The 21303-nt window shown below is 44.3% G+C and overlaps 1 protein-coding gene across 1 annotated transcript in view; it reads right to left on the bottom strand.

Moving 5' to 3' along the window:
• LOC138466255 (extracellular calcium-sensing receptor-like) overlaps positions 1-21303 on the bottom strand; it is a 154210-nt gene that overhangs the window by 18203 nt on the left and 114704 nt on the right. Inside the window, exons 4-5 of the mRNA XM_069607228.1 lie at positions 1826-2053; positions 1426-1549 (exon numbers count right to left, since the gene is read on the bottom strand). Coding sequence (XP_069463329.1) covers positions 1426-1549; positions 1826-2053 — 352 coding nt within the window. The remainder of the gene's footprint in view (positions 1-1425; positions 1550-1825; positions 2054-21303) is intronic.

Consider the following 21303-nt stretch of genomic DNA (forward strand, 5'->3'; position numbering starts at 1 on the left):
TATATTTCGGCGGTAAGAAAATACCGTCAGGCCCCAAATCTCCACAAAATACCCTACAGACCTCGTCTGACTATTGTATTGGGACACGTCAGATATACTGCTCAGGGGTTATTCAGTTTTCTCTCATAGTGGGTTGTCCATGAGAAATTGTTGTGTTGTGAAATGGCGGGGGTAGCGTTCCTAAATATAGTACCTGGTAGGATGGGTTAAAGGTGTTACAGGGAAGGGCATATAGCGTCTCACCATCTGGTGTCCCACTCCCCAAAAATCCCTCACCCAGGTGATCCTCCCGCACTGGTCCACCCCCAGGAACTGGATCCGAAAGCAATGGCTGTTTCCTGGCCACCTGGATGACAGATCCATGGGGACTAGTGGGTCCACTCTCTGGTTTCTCACACATCTACTTGTTAGTCACTGGTTTCCTTAATGAAATGGTCATCATTTCTGTCTCAAACAATAAAGACTATGAGAGTACTTTCAAATTACTCCCAGCTTGGAGAGACTTAGCTATCATGTTAATATGCACGCAGTAGGGAGATGCATTATTTTGTCAGTTTCCATTTAATATAAAGAGATAACAACTGGTTGCCTGTTGTTTTTTAATTCAAATCTGTGAAAGCAGGTTGTATTTGTAAAAAACATAAATATAGTGACATTCCAGAGGCCACTTTATTACACATGCATAATTATTTAGGGCTAAGAACTTTCTTCAAGGACATTCCATTTATTTGCGTTTTCACTAAATCCATGGGCAAGGTTTATTGACTTTTTCAATTATACCATGAAGAGAAACCGCCCTTGAATAACCAATTTAGTACTGTGACATGAATTGCTAAATTACATTACGCATGGAACAAAGGTGTGGTTAATACTTTTTAACTTGTATGGGAACAAACTATGCAAAAGTTGGAAAGCTGATCATTCATTTTTTCTTTTCATTTCTAATATAGAAATGTGGTCCAATAAGGGAGTCAGTAGGGCAAAGATTCCAGCAAATATTTAAAATTCAGTACAGACCATGTTTTTGATGTTGATTCATAGTACAAGTCATATGCACTGTTTTCCATAAATGAATGTCCTATTGTGTTCATTGGTCTAACGCTAAATCGTATCCTAGTCGCCATTCCCCGGTATTATTCGCAGATGTTAAAATCAATGATTCAGAACCGAACTCGGATAGCATTATCTGTGTTGTGTGATTTTAGGTCATTTAACAAGCTGATCTTCACTGACTCCTTACAAAGCTGCAAAACCATGTTATTACTGTTCACAATAGGCTTTAATTCCCTGCATAATGTGTGGCCGATCCAGGAATTTAAGTTGACACACATGTATTGATGGTTCACATCAAATTTGCCTTGGAGAACATCACCTTATTGGTTACTCTTTGATAGATTCACCCAATACCACTGCAACACCACTCACCTGAATAGTTGGAGACCTCCCCAGGAGGACATTGGACACACTGAAAGCAACAAATCGCTTCACCTTGTTTTGCAGCTTTTCTGAATCCAGAAGGGCAACTGGAACTGCACACAGAGGTGGGTACCTGGACACAGTGATGAAACAAGATTAGATTCAAGCATGTTTCTAAAAATGTTTATATTTTCTGCAGCCATGAAACACTTGTGTACAGGCGTGTTATAAATGCTACATCATATCAAATCATATCATGACATGGTACAGAATTCACAGAAGCAGTCACTGTACCATGATGCACTTGTTTGGGGGTATGCGTTAAATGATTACATATTGATTAAAGGTGTATATGTGTAGACGTGACAAGATTAGTACAACATTCCCTCTTGAAAGGACACACCCCTACCTGTGTCTTCCCGGTTGTCCATTGTATGGTGCTGGTGTTGATCACCCAGTGTTTCCCTCTGGCAGCGCTGGCTTCATACGTTCCCACTTTCACTTGCCTGACAGTGCCCTGTGGACTCAGCTGCCAGTTTACGATATCATACCGTGCAGGCGGGTTGCCATCCCTATCAAAAAAGGCCTCTGCCTCCACTTCAGTTTGTGAATGAACACTCTTAAGATAGTGAAGAAGCTGGAAGAGGCAAGACAGACAGATAATGAACATGGTTGAATTACTTTATATTGTACATGCTGGTAACATCACATTTGCGAAGCAGTCCAACTACTTTTGTATCCTGTCTATGAGTTTCCATGTGTTCCTAAATGTCCAGTTTTACTTTGCCATGTTTGTGAACTCTCCTTAGTAGTATCCAGTGCTTAGGGACATGTATGATCCCTTTAAGCTAAACTCAGAAAAGGACTGTCAGATTTTAAAAGAAGCTGTGAAAGTCATGGTCGGCGGATACAGCTTTGAGCACTAAAATAAACATGGCCCTTCTTTTTTCCTGCATCACTGTGTCTCTGTCTCGTCATAGTGATGTCCACATCTCTTGTGAATATTTCTGTTCCCAATATGGCAGCGAAGGCTAAAACGTCTTAAATTAAAATACACAAAATTTCATTTACACTGTTAACTTTTTACGTTCCTGCGAAGTCCTGTTGCAAAGATAAAAGTCTTAAACGTTTCTTAATCAACATAGCCGTTTGAAGCAAATGGGGCTGGCCTTTGTCCTTCACTTGGCCCATTTCTTTTCAAGCTACCCCCCAAATGTCATTTTAGCCCAGGGTCGCCATGGGGGTTTCCCAGTTTGATTAGTTCATTGCCACAAACAAACAAACATGTATTTCTGTATTTATTCATCTATTAGTAATTAATGCTCTACCTTTAAAACAACTTGCAGTGACTTAGATTTCATTATAAAGCGCTCAAAAGTGTTGTACACAAAATACAGATACTTATTTTGTAAGAACAAACACATGCCCCCTCAATTTCTTTTAAACTAACCTGTACAATAAATTGTATTTTACTTTGTCTCATCGTCATTTTTGTGAAAACATGATGCATTATGGTATTTGTTTCACTATGTTGTTATGTTGTTTTGTCACTATGTTATGTTTGTTTCACTATGTTGTTTTTACTTGGGATTATCTGAAAACAAAGCCAAAACGTTGTTTTGTGTTATAGTTGGGTGTAATGAACGCATAGGGCCTGATTTACAGAGCATTCTCTTTGAATGGGGTTTTCCCATAAGAAACCACTTGTAAATCAGGCCTATGTATACACATGGATAGATGCTGTCAGTCGTTTAACATTCAATTGTAACATTTTTATCATTAGAATTCATTTACTGCTTCTGGCTTTCGTCGTGTGCAGATATTAAAGTTTCTCTATTTGAGATTGTTTTACTTGTGTTATGGTTTATAAAACAGACACATGAACAAATAAAACTACAGCATATACAAAATACAATATCAACATTACATCATATTCAATTCATACTTGCTTCAGAAATGTCTTTCATGCAAGTTAAAATTCTAGACAAACTTAAAACAAAGTGGTTTACTTGAAGAAAAATTGCCAATACTACCAAAGGCTGCTCAAATACATTAGACCAGTTTTGAGTGAAAAAAACGTTGCCACTATTGCTTAGGCCACAATCCTCTCCAGGCTGGACTACGGTAATGCCCTACTGATTGGAGCCAACAAGGGCTGCATTGCGCAATGCCAGACTATCCAAAGTAACGCGGTTAAAACCATTAAAATGAAAACAAGAAGAGAGCATATCTCAGAGGACAGAAAGTCACTTCACTGGTTAGCCTTAGAAGACCGCATTGCTTTCAAGTCAATGACTATTGCCCATCAATGCCTATACGGTAGGGACCCAGACTATCTGAAAGAACAGATAACTCTATATAAACCTGGTCGGTCCTTCAGATCAGAAACGCAAGGTCTGGTGGAATTCCACACATCAAAAAAGCAAATGGTCTTGGATGCTCGTTTGCTGCAAAAGCATCTGCAAAATGGAATGGGCTCCCCCGTACTATAAGATTAGAGTCAAACTACCAAATCTTCAGAAAGAAGCTGAAAATACTCCTATTCAAGTAAATGACCGGCGTATTTAAAAAATTGAATCTTCTGTCCTGTCTCTCCTTATGTATGCCTGTGTCTCTGTGTTCTTGCCCTGAAGCCTGCGGGCTGCGGCGCGGTACAAATAAAAAAATAAAAAAAATAAAAAAAATAAAATGAATGATACTTGCCGTCCATCCATCATACTCTGCTGGCAAACCAGTATTTTTATGCACAAAATTAAAGACAAATGAAAATAAGTTTATTTCTTCTTAAACAAATACCTTTTGCTGGAAGTTGGTCTGGTAGGTATATTTAGTGCACAAATTGATACTGTGCACTAATTTTAGCAGCACCACTTACTTCGGTATGGGTAATGTTGTAATGTGTCAATGCTGCAGCACATGTTAAGTGTGTGACTTAGTAATGATGTCACACATTGAGGGTGAAATAAAGAAAGGGTGATTTGGGATTTAGCTTAGCACAGTGTAGGGTGCTACCAACTAACATGTTTAAACCCTAACATTACTAATGACTAATCTTAACAAGACTAATAATATTAATTATTAGTAATTAGACTGGGGTTGCTTAGGCCATAGTCCACACTGCAGGCTGTGGGTGCAGGGGCATTCACACCAGAATGTTTACTTTGACAATAAATGCAAACATTGAAAGCTGAACTGCAGTGTGCCTGGTGGATGTGGGGTTTAGAGCGCAATGAGGTAGCAGAATGTATTCTTGCAAAGACAGCTTCTTTGTTCGAACAGGAAAAAACACAGAGGATGTCATGATGCTATGTAGCATATTTCATCCAGGCTGGAGAAGAGTGCTGTACAAGGAAGGGGGTCATAAGAACTGGAAAGATACTGGGTGTGGGCTAAAGAGGGACTAAAGATGGGCGGTATTTGTCTAGAAACATTATTCAGTACATCACAATGTATGCAGGAATGAGGGTAAAAACGGTAAAGATTCTGCAGGAAGATATAGGCAAGGGAGAGGTGAAGAGAGAAAAGCTTATAAGCCAGTGGTGGAGGAAAGAAAGGGGTTAGCCAGAAAACAATGGTGTAGAGGAGCTGGTGAGAGCAGAGAGGAAATACAAATCAACCAAATTGAGTGCTTGCTGCACTGTTCCGGGAGTTGGCAGGCTTGCTGACCCTGGCAACAGCAGAAGGAGGGGTGGACCTTGCTGGGTTTCAGCAGGCAGCCTGGAGTGTGAGAGATTGGCTGGGAGTGGGAGAGATCATGCACGTGAGTCCTACGTCATTCCTTGTGCAGGCTGAATACCCACTTCACAGGTCTCTTGATGAGTATGAGTTTAAAACAAGAAGAAGGATTCAAACAATTAATTAGGATAACCCCTTGCTTGATGAGAGAAGTGCCAAATCACGATAAAACAAATACAAGGGGACACGATCACATTTGTTCGTAGTTACCGAAAATCAGTTGTGTACTCCAGTGCGACAAGATAGATTCATGAGAAAATGGTATTCTGCAGAAGCGCTCAAAGCTGTCATCTTTACTTCCAGGGTTACATATAAAACAAATGCATGTCTTCTTCCAGGTGATGTTGTACAAATAGTTCAGCTTGAATAAAAGTGATATCATTGCCTCGGGTGGGGGTGGGGGTGTATAACACGCAGAGGATAGAGTTGTTTTCTTTCCCAATGGTAAAACTTGAAATTGTATATTATGTTTTCAATTCTCTAAGAATGTGAAGGTAAATCTTGTGGTTGCTGTGCTGACAACGGGGGACAAATTGAGTTGGTGAGCCAGTTCTTTACCTGGGCAAGATATTAGAGGGGGATCTGTGATTGTGTTGCCTTACAAACAATGTTATTCTCTCCCAAGGCAAATGTTTATTTCTGTTTCTTTTGCACATTTTCAATGTGAAAGTAACTGCTTTCTCTGCATTTTCAATGGTTTGCTGAATGTTCAGAAAGTGCTTCAGGGCATACCGATAGAAAACGTGTGGGCTTTTATCATTACAAAAGGCACATCCAGGCTAATGTTTTCCTTATGTTTTCTCATACCTTGTGCATGTAAATGCCTCGTTGTGTGCTTGAGTTTTCACGTGTGCATATAAAGGTACATGTTTATGAAAGCCTTTTTCCTGCTCTATTTTCAGTGTGATTTGTTTATTTGATGAACATAATTACTAATGTGAGATTAAGTATGGTATCTCCCTAGCCAAGGGTCCCATATAAAAAAGAAGTTATAATCGTGAGCGAGTTCCCCATGCGTTAGCAAACACAAATCAGGGAACTCCATATCCCTGCACAGAGTGAGAGTGCTCTGGGTATATTTCTCAACAGTCCTTAAATGCATGACAGAGTTTTAGTTTACTTAATTCCACATTGCGTATTCTTGAGTTTTATAATCATGGAAGAAGTCAAATTGTCAGCAGTTTTTACCTTTAGACCTATAACCATTCTTCTTTTGGTTGAATGGATGCTGTGAACACTTGCTGCTACCTCCTGAGGGCGATAGCTACGCTTGTCTCTATTGAGGATGCTGGAGTGTTACTGCTGGGTTACTTTTTTTCTATCAGTTTACTCTGCTTCCTATACTCATATGGAATAACTCTAATTTCTTTTGTGCTGTTATGGTTTGGAATCTCGATGAATAATGTCTCCAATGATATGTCTCTCTTTTGGTTTCATTTAGAGATAGGCATGTGAGTGATTTAATTATAAGTCTTCATTTCTTTACCCTGGGCCTGATTCAGAGGTCCGTGTAAAAATAGAAATGTGTTGTTCCATACCGGAACAGCACATTTCTTAACTGCACCATATTCTGACAGGGAAAAAATGTGGTACACATTCAAGAAAACCTCGGCTTTCTGCATGAGCCTGATTTATAACTTGGCAACAGCCCTAGCAACCATCAGGAATGCAGGGCAGCCATATGGAGGGCATTCTGCTCCCAAGAGCACTAGTTTAGCCGGTTAATAAAAGGAGTTTGAGGTGCTGTTAAACTCCACTGCATACTTTCCCCCTTTATAAACATATCATTTCTTATACTACAGCACCACTTTTCTAGTTTAATGAAAGTTTAAGAAAACTTTCTTAAATTAGAAAAGTGCCAGTCTTTATAGAAATGCTGGCACGTTTCCCCCAAAACGTGTGATTTTAGCAGCTTTTGCTGCTTGAAAGCACAACATCTCCCCTCCAATATTTCCACCCACCTCGGAATGATGGTGCTGGAAACTGGAGGGCAGCATGTGGACCTTCCACACACTTGTTATAACAAGCTCAGCTTCAGGCCCCTTGTCTCTTGCAATGATGTGAGCACTTGTATTTGTAGTCTTTCTTTTACCTTTGGTCATCTACTCAATCCTTAGACTAATCTATGCTTATTCTGCCCTAGACACGACCTGCTTTGAAATTGTTGTGTGAGAAATTTAGTGATTGGTGCTGCATGAAATGGTGGCACTTATTCTACAATAAACTTGTTGTATTGAAATGGGCCAAAACGATCCACATGCTTTTATGAAAATACCCTTTGTTCAAGTTCTCTATGTTCATCTTATACCAAGTGGCAGCTAAACAAGCCCAGATGAAACCCAAGGTCGGGGAACAGGCCTGGGTGTGTCTTTAGGGTGGCCAACCATCCCGTATTTTGCAGGACTCTCCCAGTTTCATGGGCTGTGTCCCGTGTCTCACACACAGCCAGCATGGGACACATATAAGGCCAGCCTTTTCTCTTTGAAGCAGGATCAGAGGTCCAAAGTCTTCTCAGCTGACACTTTTTGTGTGATAGTTAAAAGTGCAGTGAAGCAACATTCCTTTCCCACTACTCAGCCAGCACCCCAGGTTCAGATTTGTGTCAACCTCATTTAAATAAACTGATTAGAGTTGATGACCCAGACACAGGGGCACCTGGCCAAGGACTGGTGTCGCTTAGAAGGTGAATTGGTGGGTGATAGTAAATGGGAAGGGAGTATGATGCAGCATGCTGTGCTAAAGCAGATGACCTTATATTGAATTCCTTTTTAAAACCAAATGATATTGTTTTTAGTTACACATTCCTTTGTAGGCTGCTAGTGCAATTGTGCATTCAGGGTGATGAAAACAAAGGTTTGCATGTCTTTTTGCTTGACCTATTTCTATACGTATATAATATCAGGTTTGCTATGTGATTTGTGTACTTTTCAAGGCATTGATAGAAAAACAAATGTTTCCATTTTTGGAAACCCAACCTTAAAAAATATTTGTGACCTGTCTCTGGGAAGATATGTAGTTGAGTGCTTAAATCATAGCCCAGGTCCAAGTACTGATTTCAACACTTTAACGGAATGTGTGATCTGGGGCAAATCAATAAATCTCACAGTGCTTGATCAACTGAAATTTGGTGTCGCTAAAAGATTTTTTGTTTGCCATTTTTCCTATGAAGAAAAACCCTCATGGTTTACTCATCTATTGTGTTATTCTCTGAAGACTCATGCCACTGCTTGTAATGATAGTTACAGTAATGTCGCTTCTGATCATGTCAATCCACATCGTGCAATTTAGGGTTCTGCATATATTTTGCTAGACAGGTCCGGTAGACATCATAACAGAGCCCTGTGTTAGGCGGAAACCTGTGCAGTTCCCTCTGGGACCACTGCAAAAGATTTAGGACTACAGGCGTTGGTGGTGAACCCACTTGGTAGCAGTCTGCACCACACAGATTCACGTGGTAGCTGTGGCTGAGCAGTCAGACTTCTCTCAAGAAAAGTTGAGCAGTATGTTGTAAGAGGATTCAATTCAACACTACAGCTAAGTCAATGCCTAGTCTGGGATACTGAATGGAAACCCTTATTGATATATCTTTATGTCCAGTTCATGCGTTCTGGATGACTACCCCTATATAACACCCCTCTCTTGGAATCCTCCTGACCCCACTGAGCCAAGAAGTAGTTCTGTTTTGCAAGTTAAAAGGTTTATTTGATAATTTAAACAATAGATATATATATATCACACTTTATAATAAATTAATAATTGAATATCACACTTAATCTGATATGATAAAGATTAACAACGGAGAATCTGGCACTAACACGCTTCTCTATAATCAATAAGGAGTTGACATGAAATGGATAAGGTAGCACACAGGTGAATAGGAACAAAAGAAGAAGGTGGTACAGAATGCTTTATGTAAGCTCAGGTGGATGCAATATTCAATGAATGCAGTACAGAAAATATTCAATATGATTTCAACCAAACAATGTAATCACTTTTCTCTGGCTATTCACTCCCCCCCTCTTTATGCAATGCAAGGAAATGGAAGGAAAACACACAGTTCTCAGAAATGCAATCAAATGTGGTTCAGTTCACCCCAGCAAGCTTAGACTACCGAAGTTTGAAAACACAGGCCCAAATTGCTTTGATATGTGCTGGCAATGAATTAAAAAAAATATGCTAAAATGCTTTTAATTCCCTTTCAGAGGTTCAGGGTGAGTGATAGCTACTCTCTATGAATTCAGGATCACCTTAACAATGCTTTAGTAGTAACTAGCAGGTAAACGAAGTTTTTGGCAAGGAAAAGCAAAACCGCTGTCTTTTTACACGTGGAGAAATTTGCAAATCGCGGCAAAATTCGCGGATGCGTGTTCCGCGATTGCGGAAACACTCTAGGGGGTAGGAATGCGGTTCTAGATTCGTAGAAAAGCCACGATTCTCAGCCTTCAGGGGAAAGTTACTGCAAGTCTCTATCACAAACTGTCACGGAGATATGAGCGATTTTGTGAAGGTTGTTTTTCAGATTTGAAATTTTAAAAGCTCAAAATGACAAGTGACAGATTTTACTAGAAATGACAGGTGACAGCTATGCAAATGACAGGTGACAGTTAGGAGACAGTTCTACTTAGATTAGGCTAGATTGAATTATATTATTCTAACTAGGAGATTGGTTCTGCACAGTTTTCTAGGTACTCACACTATATTCTTGAGTGAAATGGGCCTCGCCATGGATCTGGTCAGGTTTTAAACTCGCCTCTGGTCTCTGCACTTCACAGTGATCTGGGTCAGCTCTCTCTGGTTCTCTGGTCTGGGTCTCTAGTTCTGGATAGATTGAAGTCTCTAGTTTGGCTCTCTGGAGGTTTGATGGAGGTAAAGTATGGATTTTTCCGGCAGAGCTTCCAGCGGCAGATGGATTTGAAAGTCTCTACCTAAGTTTCAGTGGTCCATTTATATGTTCTGCAAGTGGGTGTGTGTGTTGGTCATAACTAAACTTGCCCCTCTCGCTTGTCATTGGTCCAGCTTTCATTCCTCCCCTGATTGGGGAACTAAGTTGTGTCAGAGTGATGTCAGCCATTTATGATCTCTTGAAAAACCTCCCCTGTCATCTGTGCACCCAAATCTATATATGATCAAAATACATATTTCAGAGTTACACAGTTGTTTGAAATTACATATACATGGTGTGGCTGAATTTAGCCATGTCTCTGTCCAAATCTGCTGTTTCTAAGAGCTTGCATTCAGAAATGGCACATAATTGACTTTTTAACTGATTTTTCAATTTCTGACATTGACCCAACTTTACATACATGTGCGCAGGGAGTATGGACATTAGCTGATGAAGTTTCAGATTTTTAACATGCATACATTTAGAGTAATATCCACTTTTCCGCTAACACCCCCCTGAACATACCACCGGTTCTAAAAACCTCTTAAACTGTGGGCAGAAAAATCACAAGAATTATGGTATCATTTATAAAATTTTCACATGTCCGCTCTATGAGTTATTCATCTTTTTAGAGTTATGTTCTGGCTCCAAAGGGGTGTGGTTTACCCTCAGCACAAGGTTGAATTTCTGGTTTTTCCAGTTCTGCAAAGCCAGCTTGCTCTCACAGGCAGTGCCCCTCCCAGCTTCTGCCAAGAGGAAGCTACATTTTACGACCGCTGTAATAAAACCTTTGCCTGAGTCAAGACAGGCTTTGTTCAGAGCTCCTGTATTCTGTGGGGCTCCCCTTAATTCAATTATCAGAGAGATGGCATATCCTTAGTGTGGCCAGCAAAAGGCAGATTGGCCTGGGAACACAGCTGTGACTCAAGTTTCACTCCTGATGGGGGTAGCTGTCAAGCAAAATCAAGTTCCTTAAGCCAGACTTTCAGCTAACTGTCATGTTTTTTGTTGCTTTTTTAAATTAACTTGCAATTTTACACATGCAGCTAGAATGCTGATTCTAAGTTTAAAACTATGACATTTCAACAGTTACAAAGGCATGTGACACCAAACATAGGTCACTCATTTAATCTAAACATTTTCGATTTTAGTGTCTTTAAATCCAGTGCAACTTAAACTGCTGACTCCATAGCAGTTTTGTTATAAGCATTGTTTTGGGCTCTTCATTTCCCAGATTTTGTAGGCACACAACACTCCATTCTACCAAATGTCTGCTGGTGTCCAGTGAGTTTTTAGATGTGTTGCAATGTTTAAAATAGACATTTTGAGCCTGCCTTCAGAGAAACACAGGGTGGTTTTAAACTGCCGGCTTTTGGATAGTGGTGAGTACTGGTACTGCACCCATTTTTGGGATTTAAGAAAATGAATTCTTCACAGTTATGGGTTTGCATTTGGCAATCAGCATTGCCATTCCCAATGGTTTCAGACTACTGTGCGGGTAGTCCAATGGTGATTTTAAAGCGCTTTGAAGCTAACCAGCGCTACTGTTTTTCCTTTGGCAACCCATTTCCCTCATGGCAACCCGGCCTTTCATTCTCGCACTGGTGGGTGGCAAGTGAGGCAACCATTTTGGTGTGCACACAAACTGCGCAGCTTTCCTGGATTTCGGCGCACATGTGGGTTTTCCGCCATCTTGAACTTTCTAAGCCCACAGCACCAAATGTTGTGGCATGATAGCTTAAACGTGGGTCAGGACACCCAACAAGCCCCCCCACGCGACTGCACTTTGAATTTGAGTCGATGGGGAGTCGCGTGCCCAAGGGTTTTGACCCACGCACCGGTCTGTCCGCATAATCTTCTTCCTACTCTGTAGATGGCACAGTTCAGCATCTTCTTCTCCATCCGGTACTGATCGATCGGTTCTCCTCGCCGGTCCTGATGGGAATATTGGGCGGTCCACTGGGCCCATTGGATCTTCGTTCCCGGTCTCCGGATCGCCCTCCTTGGCCCGTCTCCAGGTTTTCTTTCTCCTAGGACGATAAAGGAAGAGCGGCAATACCTACTCATAGACGTTTTTCCACCACTGTTGAGATAGTGGGGCTGCATATGCATTTCATCATAACGAACCATTACATTCTTTTTTGAAAAAAAAAACAGTATAACTAAGAGACAGTTTCATGCAAATCACAATATTTTAGAGAATAGATGTGGTATGTTTTATGGTTGGAACAGAATTAGTCTGAGACAGTACCCGCTAGGATTCCAGAGGATTCCTCCAGTTTTTGCAGAGCGTGCCTGGGATGGCAACACTTCAACTGGTTTATGTGTACCCACTTGTCTTCCCCCGCTGCCAAAGGACCTTTGGGGATGTGGATTTTGTAGGCCACCGGGGAGATCTTGTCGATGATCTCAAAGGGTCCCTTCCATGTAGGCAAAAATTTGCGCTGCTTGGCCTGGTTCCTTTGGAAGTTGTATAGATAGACCCGGTCTCCCACCTGATATTCCTTCCTGGAAGTTTTCAGGTCATAATGGGTCTTCATGCTATCAGCCGATCTTTCTAGATTCCGCTGAGCGTAAGCAAAAGCATGTTGAAGGTGTTTCCTTAAATTCTCCACATACTCATGAGTTGTGGAGGCATTTATCAGTGTCTGCTCTTGGGTCCTGTATGAGCAAATGCTGGGGAAGCACCATCTTGCGCCCAGTCATCAACTCAAATGGTGACATTTTGGTTGCAGATGAAGGGGTAGATCTGATGGCCATTAGGACCAGAGGTAATCGGATATCCCAACTCGGCCCAGAATCTGCCACAAACTTCTTTAATTTGCTCACAATGGTTCGGTTATACCTCTCTACTGCCCCAGAAGAAGCTGGTCTATAAGCAATATGCAGCTTTCTCTTGACCCCCAGTATCTCCCACATCTTTGTCATTACTTCACTGGTGAAGTGGCTGCCTCTGTCTGACTCAATCCTTTGAGGTAGACCAAAACGGGAAAAGATGTGGTTAATCATCAAGGCAGCTGCAGTTTCTGCCTTGCAATTTGGGGCTGGGAGACATTCCACCCACTTGGTAAACAAGCATGTCACAGTCAACATGTACTTATTCCCCCTAGCCGAGCGAATCACAGGGCCTACAAAGTCGATTTGTAAATCTGACCATGGAAGTGTCATCCCCCTCTTTTGTGAAGGCGCCCGGTGTGTGAGGGATGTCGGCTGAAATTGTGCACACACAAGACAACCCTTCAAATATTGGTCGAGGTCCTGTCCCATGTGTGGCCAGTATGCAACCTCTCTTAAGATTTCCAGTGTTGTGTGAAACCCCCTATGACCGGCAGTGGCCGCATCATGGGCGTGACTTAACATCAGGCTTCGGAATGAGGTAGGAACCACCCACTGATCGTGGCCAGCTTTGGATTTCCTTACCAGCAAACCGTCTTGGATTCGGAACGTTTTTGGACATTTCATCAACACTCTTAGGTCCTCTTTCCCAATGTAATCGGTATCCGTCAGGGGAAAGTTCTCAGGGTCCTCAAGGTGCTGGTAAAATTTACCAATTATTGGATCCCCCTTCTGAGCGGTAATCAAATCAGCATCAGGGGTCTCCTTACTCCATTGTGCAATTGAAAGGTCGTTGTGAGCATTTGTCTGGGACCTAGTGATGGCAGTGACCTGGATTTCCCCCAACAGGGACTCAATCTCAATTAGATCCCCTTGGATGGCCCCGGTTTTGGCCAGCTGATCAGCTAAGTCATTTCCAGTTTTGTCTGGTCCCTCTACTTTGGAATGACCCTTGATCTTTTTCCAATAGATGGTCATCTCATTCGAGGTGACCAGATCATCAATGTTTTGGATCAACTTCCCATGTTTCAAGGGTTTGTTGTTAGCACATAACATGCCTCTGGTTTTCCAATTAAGCAGGTGCTCCACGAACCCGTTCCGTACATAATCCGAATCTGTGATTATGACCAGTTCGTGGAGTTGATGCTGGACAGCAGTGAGGATGGCCTGATGCACAGCCATCAATTCTGCCACCTGACTACTTCGGGGACCAATTTTGTATCCAGCGGAGGGTTCTGGGAACTCATTCACCCATGCATTCCCTACGCCGGCCACCAGTTCTTTCTCCCCGTTGTTGTCAACATGGTAAGAGCATCCATCCACATAGACAGTGGGCATTCCCTCACACTTGTCCTCTTCAAAGACTTTGTGTGGGGAATTAAGGTATGCCTCCGTGTTGTCCTTTATTTTTAGACTCTCGTCCTCGAGACAGTTTTCTCTGGCACAATCATGCAAGTCAGCCAGACCTTGCGCGAGGGGACTCTTCTTGTTTTGGCCATATCTGACTTCCACAGGAAAGCCTTGCATTGACAGAATCCAGGAAGTAATTCGGGAATTACTCACATTTCCGGCCCGGATTCTGTCACTTTGGAGATATTGCAGAGGCTGGTGTGGAGTCTCCACTATGATGTGTTCCCCCTGGAAAAACGGGCGGTAATTCTTTAATGCCCACACCGTTGCCAGGAGTGCCTTCTCACAATCGTTGAATTTTTCCTCCACAGAGGATAAAGTTTTGCTCGCATAGGAGATTACTTTATTGACCTTGTCATGCTTTTGGTATAATACTGCCGTCAAGCACGTATTAGAGAACCCTGTCTCCAGGAAGAACTCCTTGTTTCTGACAGGGTAAGCTAGGCAAGGAGCTTGTGAGAGGCTTCTCTTGAGTTGTCTTACTGCCTCGGCTTGTTCTGGACCCCATTCCCACTTGACCCCCCCCTTCAGGAGATGAATCAGGGGTCTAGTGATCTCTGCGTAGCCCTCAATTAACTTTCTGCTGTAATTAGTCAGTCCAAGGAGGCTCCTTAGTTCTCGCAGAGTTGTGGGTTCTTTCAGTTTCTGAAGTGCTTCCACTTTCTTTTCCTGGGGACAGAGACCCTGAGGAGTAATCTCATGCCCCAAGAAATTAACACGGGTTCTACACCACTGTGCTTTCTGAAAGGAAAGTTTTGCTCCGGCGGCCCTCAACTGTGTCAGAACATAACGGATCTCTGCTATGTGTTCCTCCACAGATGAACTTTTGATGAGGACATCATCTACATAAGCCAGGTTACCCCTTGCACCCAGGTCGGGCATGGCCTTATGTAGGAAAATGTTGAATTCATTGCCGGAGTTGAGGTATCCGAAGGGAGTCCGGGTCCATGTGTATTGCTGGCCCCCAAAGGTAAAAGCCAGCTTGTATTGGTCCTCCCTACTGACAGGCACAGTCCAGTATCCATTGGTCAGGTCTATGGCAGTGAATACCTGTGACCCCTGAATCTGGGCCAGCCCTTGGTCAATGTAGGGAAGAGGCCATCGGGAAGTATGGAACCGTTTGTTGAGCTCCCTGAGGTCGGCGCAGAGTCTCCACTGGCCGTTCGGCTTCAATATTCCCAGCACCGGATTATTGAAGGTGCTGTGGACTGGACGGATTATTCCCCGGGACTCAAGGTTCTTAATTATTTCAGTAAGGGACTCCATTGATGCGAGAGGCAAGCAATATTGCTTCACAAACACAGGAGTCATGCCAGGGTCCGTGGGGATTGTTGTTGTGTGGATGTCAGTGCGACCACAGTCATATGAGTCTACCGCAAAGAGATCTTGGAAATCCAAGAAAACTTGTTTCAACTTTTGCTTTTGTTCCAGAGTCACACAGGCATCCGCTAGGTTGACTCTCTCTTCCACCATCTGCCTGAAGCCTGGAAAGACTTCTGGTTTGGCTATCTCCGCGGCCTCCTCCAGCTGGGTGGAGAAGTCCCTGGTCAGAGTGCTGATTTGGACTGGAGGCTTCAGGTGGGAAAGGCAGCCCTCATGGACCTGGAAAATCACCTCATCCCTCCTGAAGTCACAAGTCACATCTTCCTTACCATAGGGGCAGGAAGTGTACACCAGGAAGTTCCCCCCATGCCGGGTAAAAATCCTGTCTCGTGTTGTATTGTCTTCACTGTCACTGTCAAAACAGTCCTTGGGGATTGGTCCTAACAGTTCATTTCCAAGATCAATGGAGAAATGTCGGTCATCAACCGCCATTCCAATAATGGTGCCTGCGGCTAGAGTAATACTCTTTAAGTCGCTGTTATCCACCTCTATTGGAATGGTGTCATGTTCTATGTTGACTAATGGTGTTGGGTTTACCCCTAACCCTTGCTCTTGGAGAGAAGCATTTAGATGTATGTAAGCATCAGGGTTTTTCAATTCTTGTCCCCTTTTAACTCTCACTTCCAGGGAGAATTGTCGGGTCCTTTCTGGGATGGTGACTTCCTCTTTAACCTGAATTTCAACTGCATACGGTAGCAATTGAGCTGACCTAAATGCTTTTTCTGGATCATCAAAGCCCATGGGATTATCCGCTAAACGGGACCAAGCTTTGAAGTTTATTAGGTCCAAACTAATGGCAAAGCGATTGAGAATGTCACTGCCTAAGTAAAAGGCGGCAGGGACGTCTCGCACGACCCAACAATTGTGGACTATGCTCTTGTTGCCAATGGAGATTTTCAGCATACACCTGCTTGGCAGGAGATGTTTGGAAGTAGGTGCTTCCAGGTCCATTTCCCATTTGTCTATCAGTTTGAATGTGGGAATGGCTGGATCTTTTGGGAGTTGGCGGAACATGGCTTCGCTGATGAAGCTCTTACCGTTGTTCACACACACTCGAGCGAGAACAGAGTCCTTCCCATCATTTAACTGGACAGGGATGAACAACTGCTCTCCAATTTGCTGAATATCAGCCAGGCTCTGAGCTGATTTCACATCTTTCTGGACTATAGGAGTGGCAGTTTCTGATTGTGGATTAGTATAGAATTTCAGAGTGTTTCCTTCCAGCGTGGAATACCACTTTAGACTGGAAGGAAGGTTGATTTTCAGAAATAGAGAGGACCCCCCATCACCAGTCTGTTGTTCTACTGCTATTACTGTCACGTCTGGAATCTGGTTGTTCTGGAAGTGAAATTCTACTTGGTCAGATTTTTGTTCAACCATGTGGCAGGTGCCTTTTAAACTAACATGGTTGACACTCTGTTTTAATTTTATTGGTCGGCTAGTCTGGGTCCAGAGGACCTTGTTTACACAATCTATTAGGGGTGACAACCTTCTCAGGAGGTCATTCCCTAGTAAACAAGGGGTGCCCTCTGGGGTCACAACTATGACCGGGTGTTTCAACTTATGTCGCCCAATTTTAATGTCCAAATCTGCCGTCCCCTCGACGGGAATTTCCTTCCCGTCAAAGTTCTGGAGTTGTCCAGGAAGAGAGCTGAGAGGAATTTGGTAATTCTCTCCCCTTCCTGCATTCAGTTCGTCAAAGGCCCTTCTGGACAGAAGGGTAGCTTGAGATCCAGTGTCCACCAGTGCCAAAATTGTACCCTGCCCCTGTACTTGTACCGGGGCATAGTATCTTCCCTCCTTCTCCTCAAGGGGGCACAGGTAATGTACATTTTTGGACAACTGGTGGGCTAATTTTCTGGTTTTGGACATCGCTAGCGAAGAGATTTGGGCAGAATTCTGTGGAGAGCCTTGGGAATCTGAAAGAAAAATTTGGCAACTGGAGATCAGAGCCATTGTGGGTTCCCCTGGCTCCGGTTCTGGGCCGCCCCCCACTTTTTGGAGGCAGTCACCAGGATGGGTTTGAACCAGGGGATTTTCTTGCTGTTGGTTCTGGGATGAGATGGTGGGCGGCGGTAGCTCAGTCTCCACATCTCCCCAGTCTGGATTTGCATCCCTAGGGACCCATTTTTCTTTGGGAGGAGTTCCCCCCTCTCTGAAGGAGAAGACCCTTTTCCCAGGATCCCCTGAGGATCCCTATCCCTCAAATTGGAAGATCTGTACCTCCTCCTCAAACTGAGTCTGTTTGGGTCTTTTGTTTCTCCTACCCCCCCTCTGCTCCTTAGGAGGCAGACTTTCAGGGGCAAGAGATTTTGTTTCCGGTTCCTGGGTTTCCAGGGGCTGTTTACAAGTGAGGAAGGAAGCTTCCTCCAAGGCTTTACACCCCCCTTCCCTTTGTGCCTCCTCCCTGGGAACCGGTGAGTTATCGGGGTGCTGCCCACGTCATTGTTCTGGAGCACCAGGTCCAGAGTTGGGTGCGTTCTGCGCCGGCATGCCGATCTGAGGGTTCTGCTGAGCCCTCAGTATGTGACCCAGATCCCGCGCCATGTTTTGAACCTGGCGCTCTAACTGGGAAGGGTAGCTATCCCTCCTCTGGTAGTACCCCTGGTTGGGAAGATTTGGGTACCCCTCCACCCTTGGCCTCCCCTCTCCCGGATTCAGTGGTCTGGGCTCAGGGAATTGGGGAAAGAAGGATGGATGGTTTTGGGGCTGAAAGTCGGGTGGATATCTGGGGAAAAAGTTCTGCCCAGGGTTTGGTAAATTTCTGCCCTCCTGTGGGAAGTTTGGAGGGAAGTTCCCTGGGTTAGGTGCTTGGCTGGATCCCCCCCCTTGGGCTGGAGGAGTCCACACATAACCCAGGATGGGTCGATTTCCCTTGTAACGGGGACTTACATAGTCAGGAGAGCGAGGGACCCCATTGGGGCTGCCTCCCTGGCTTCCTGTCTTTGACTGGCCCGAGGACCTTCTGGGCCTAGCATTATTAGGTGCAGGTAGGTTTTTAGGCCCCCCCATCTCCAAATCCAAAACGGGGGTGACCTTTACCTCTGCCACCTTGGCAGCAGCAGGGGTGCTGTTGGCTTTGGGGTTTTTCTGGGCATTACTTTTGCTATCTACCGGTTTCTGCACCTCATAGATCCGGGTAGCCTGTTCAATGACCCAGTCTAAAGATCTTTTCTCGTGAAAATCCCTCACGAGCTGGGTCATGATATATTTGGGCAAGGCATGGAAAAACGTATTAATAAATTCTCTGCTATCCGTGCGCACCCTTCTTGTGGTCTGTGCAAAAGCACGTTTCAGTTCCTGCACAAATTCTTGTGGGGCCTGATCCTCCCCACATTGTAAATTGTAGGCTGCCTTGCGAGCCTCTTGAGGATTTCTATGAATGGAAAAATGTTTCAGGATGGCCGCCTTATAGGTGGACCATCTTAAATGATTTTGGTCCTCCAGCCCCGCAAAGAAACTGGAGTATTCCGGGGAGAAGGTCCACTTTACATATTGAATACAGCTTTGGCTGTCCTTCAAATGGAAAGTCTCCATCATTTGTTCAAACAACTCTAAGTGCTCCCAAACAGAATACTTAGCGTTCTTATGGTAAGGCGTGATGACGCTCCTGATCGCCTTAATCTGCTTTAAGGGGTCCTTAAGCAAGGCCCTTTTTGCCTTATTGGCCTTTTTGGTTCGGGTAACCCTTGTCCATTCGTCCTCGGACTCGGAGGCACTGCTCCCAGAGGTTCCCGTCTGTTCTTCCAGGTTTTCCCGGATTCTGCGAGCCTGGGAATGGCTGGCAGAATGTGGGGACCTGGTCTCTTGTGTCCTGCGCAGTTCAGAGGAGTCTTCAGATTCCTCCTTGCTGCCAGGATTTGATGGGTACCCCCTCCACTGACCTAACTGGGCAGAGGTTTTCAGGATGCCCTTAATGGGCCTACTCTCCTGGGGTTCCCCACTGAACTGTACTGTACTTGGGTGCCCATACCCGGATGCCCACCCCTCCATTCCTGGGTGGTACTGGCCTATGAGCCCCATGCTTCTGGCTGGATAGTAATCTGCCATCCCTGTGGTCCTGTGCTCACGTGCGCCAGGGGACATGGGGGTGGCAGAGTCCAGGGACTGAGAGGTATGAGGGCCTCTGGTACTAGGGCTCCTGAGGTTATGCTCCGGAGTTTCCATTTCCCAGCGAACCTCATCTCTATCCGCCCCTGCTCCCTGTTGCAATGCAAGAGCCTGCATTTGTGCCTTCAGTTCCTCAGTTAAGGCCTTACTGGACTCTATCAGTCTCTCCTGCATCGCTACCTGTTGCTGGAGCCTCTCATTGTGCTGGCAGAGAGCCTCATTTTCCCTCTGTGCTTCCTGGTTGGTCCTGGAGAACTGTGCCAGTCTTTGCTGCAGGAGGTTTACCTCCTGAGCTGTGTCCCTATTGGCCTGCTCCTTTCTTGCTAGAGCATCCTCCACCCTCCTGGTGTGCTCTAACAAGTTCTGGTTTTCTTTTTGGAGGTCACCCAGCCCCTGGAGGGGCAGGTGATTTTCTTCCATTTTCCTTTTTAAATGGCAGACTTCCTGGCCTATGGCGTCTCTTTCCTGACTAAGAGCCTGCATTTGTGCCGCCAGGTCGTCCCTCTGCCTTTGGAAGGCACCAGCTTTCTGGCGCTCCTGATCAAACTCTGCCTGGGTATCCAGGTCTTTCAGAATCAGTTTATTGCTCTCCTCTTTCTCTCTATCTAGCTGGCTTTGCAGGGTGACTACCTGCTCCGCGCATGCCCTGTTGAAATTGATCTGTTGCTCTAACTTTTTCTGGTTCTGCAGTAAGGAGTCCAAACTGTCTTGGTGCTCCTTCTGCAGGGCCAGAAATCTGGTATCCTGGCTGTCTTTTCCTGTTGTAGGATGCCCATATCCTCTTTTATTTTAATGATGTACTGCCTGCTGTCATTTTCTGACTCCTGGCTCCCCTGCAGCCTCTGCTCAGAAGAGACCAGGTCAGATTGGACCTTCTCTAACAGCACCTGTTGTCTATTTGCCAGATTTTGGCTTTCAGCACATCTATCCTGCATGTCTCCCATATATAGGTACAGGTATGCTGCTATCCTGGCAATCTTATTGTGTTCCTCTTTGGCTTTAGGAGCCATATATAGTTCACTCAGGGCCACATGTAATGGACCCTGATCTCTCCATAGTCTGACCCTGTTTCAGTGACCTGTCGCGTGATGGCCTGCAACCAGGCATCCTGGCCCTGCTCAGCCCATTCACCTCTCACAAATAGTTTATGTAAGAAGTGCTCTCTGGCTATTTTCATATCTACCAAGGTCGTCATTCTAGAGATTGGTCTCTGTCCTGACTTACAGAAGTTAGTATTTTATTTTTGCAGAACAGAACTTTTCTTGGAGTGTCCCTTTTGAGGAATGCTTCACAGCGTAATGCAGCGTGGTGATCCGACCGGATGTATGTATCCAGTCAGTTAGCACACTGTATTAAGCTGCACAAGTGGTATTCTAACCCAAACATCCCGGACGAGCCCCCAGTTTGTAAGAGGATTCAATTCAACACTACAGCTAAGTCAATGCCTAGTCTGGGATACTGAATGGAAACCCTTATTGATATATCTTTATGTCCAGTTCATGCGTTCTGGATGACTACCCCTATATAACACC

The sequence above is a fragment of the Ambystoma mexicanum genome, chromosome 1p, assembly GCF_040938575.1.
Source record: "Ambystoma mexicanum isolate Mex_15411 chromosome 1p, UKY_AmexF1_1, whole genome shotgun sequence".
NCBI classification, from domain to species: Eukaryota; Metazoa; Chordata; class Amphibia; order Caudata; family Ambystomatidae; genus Ambystoma; species Ambystoma mexicanum.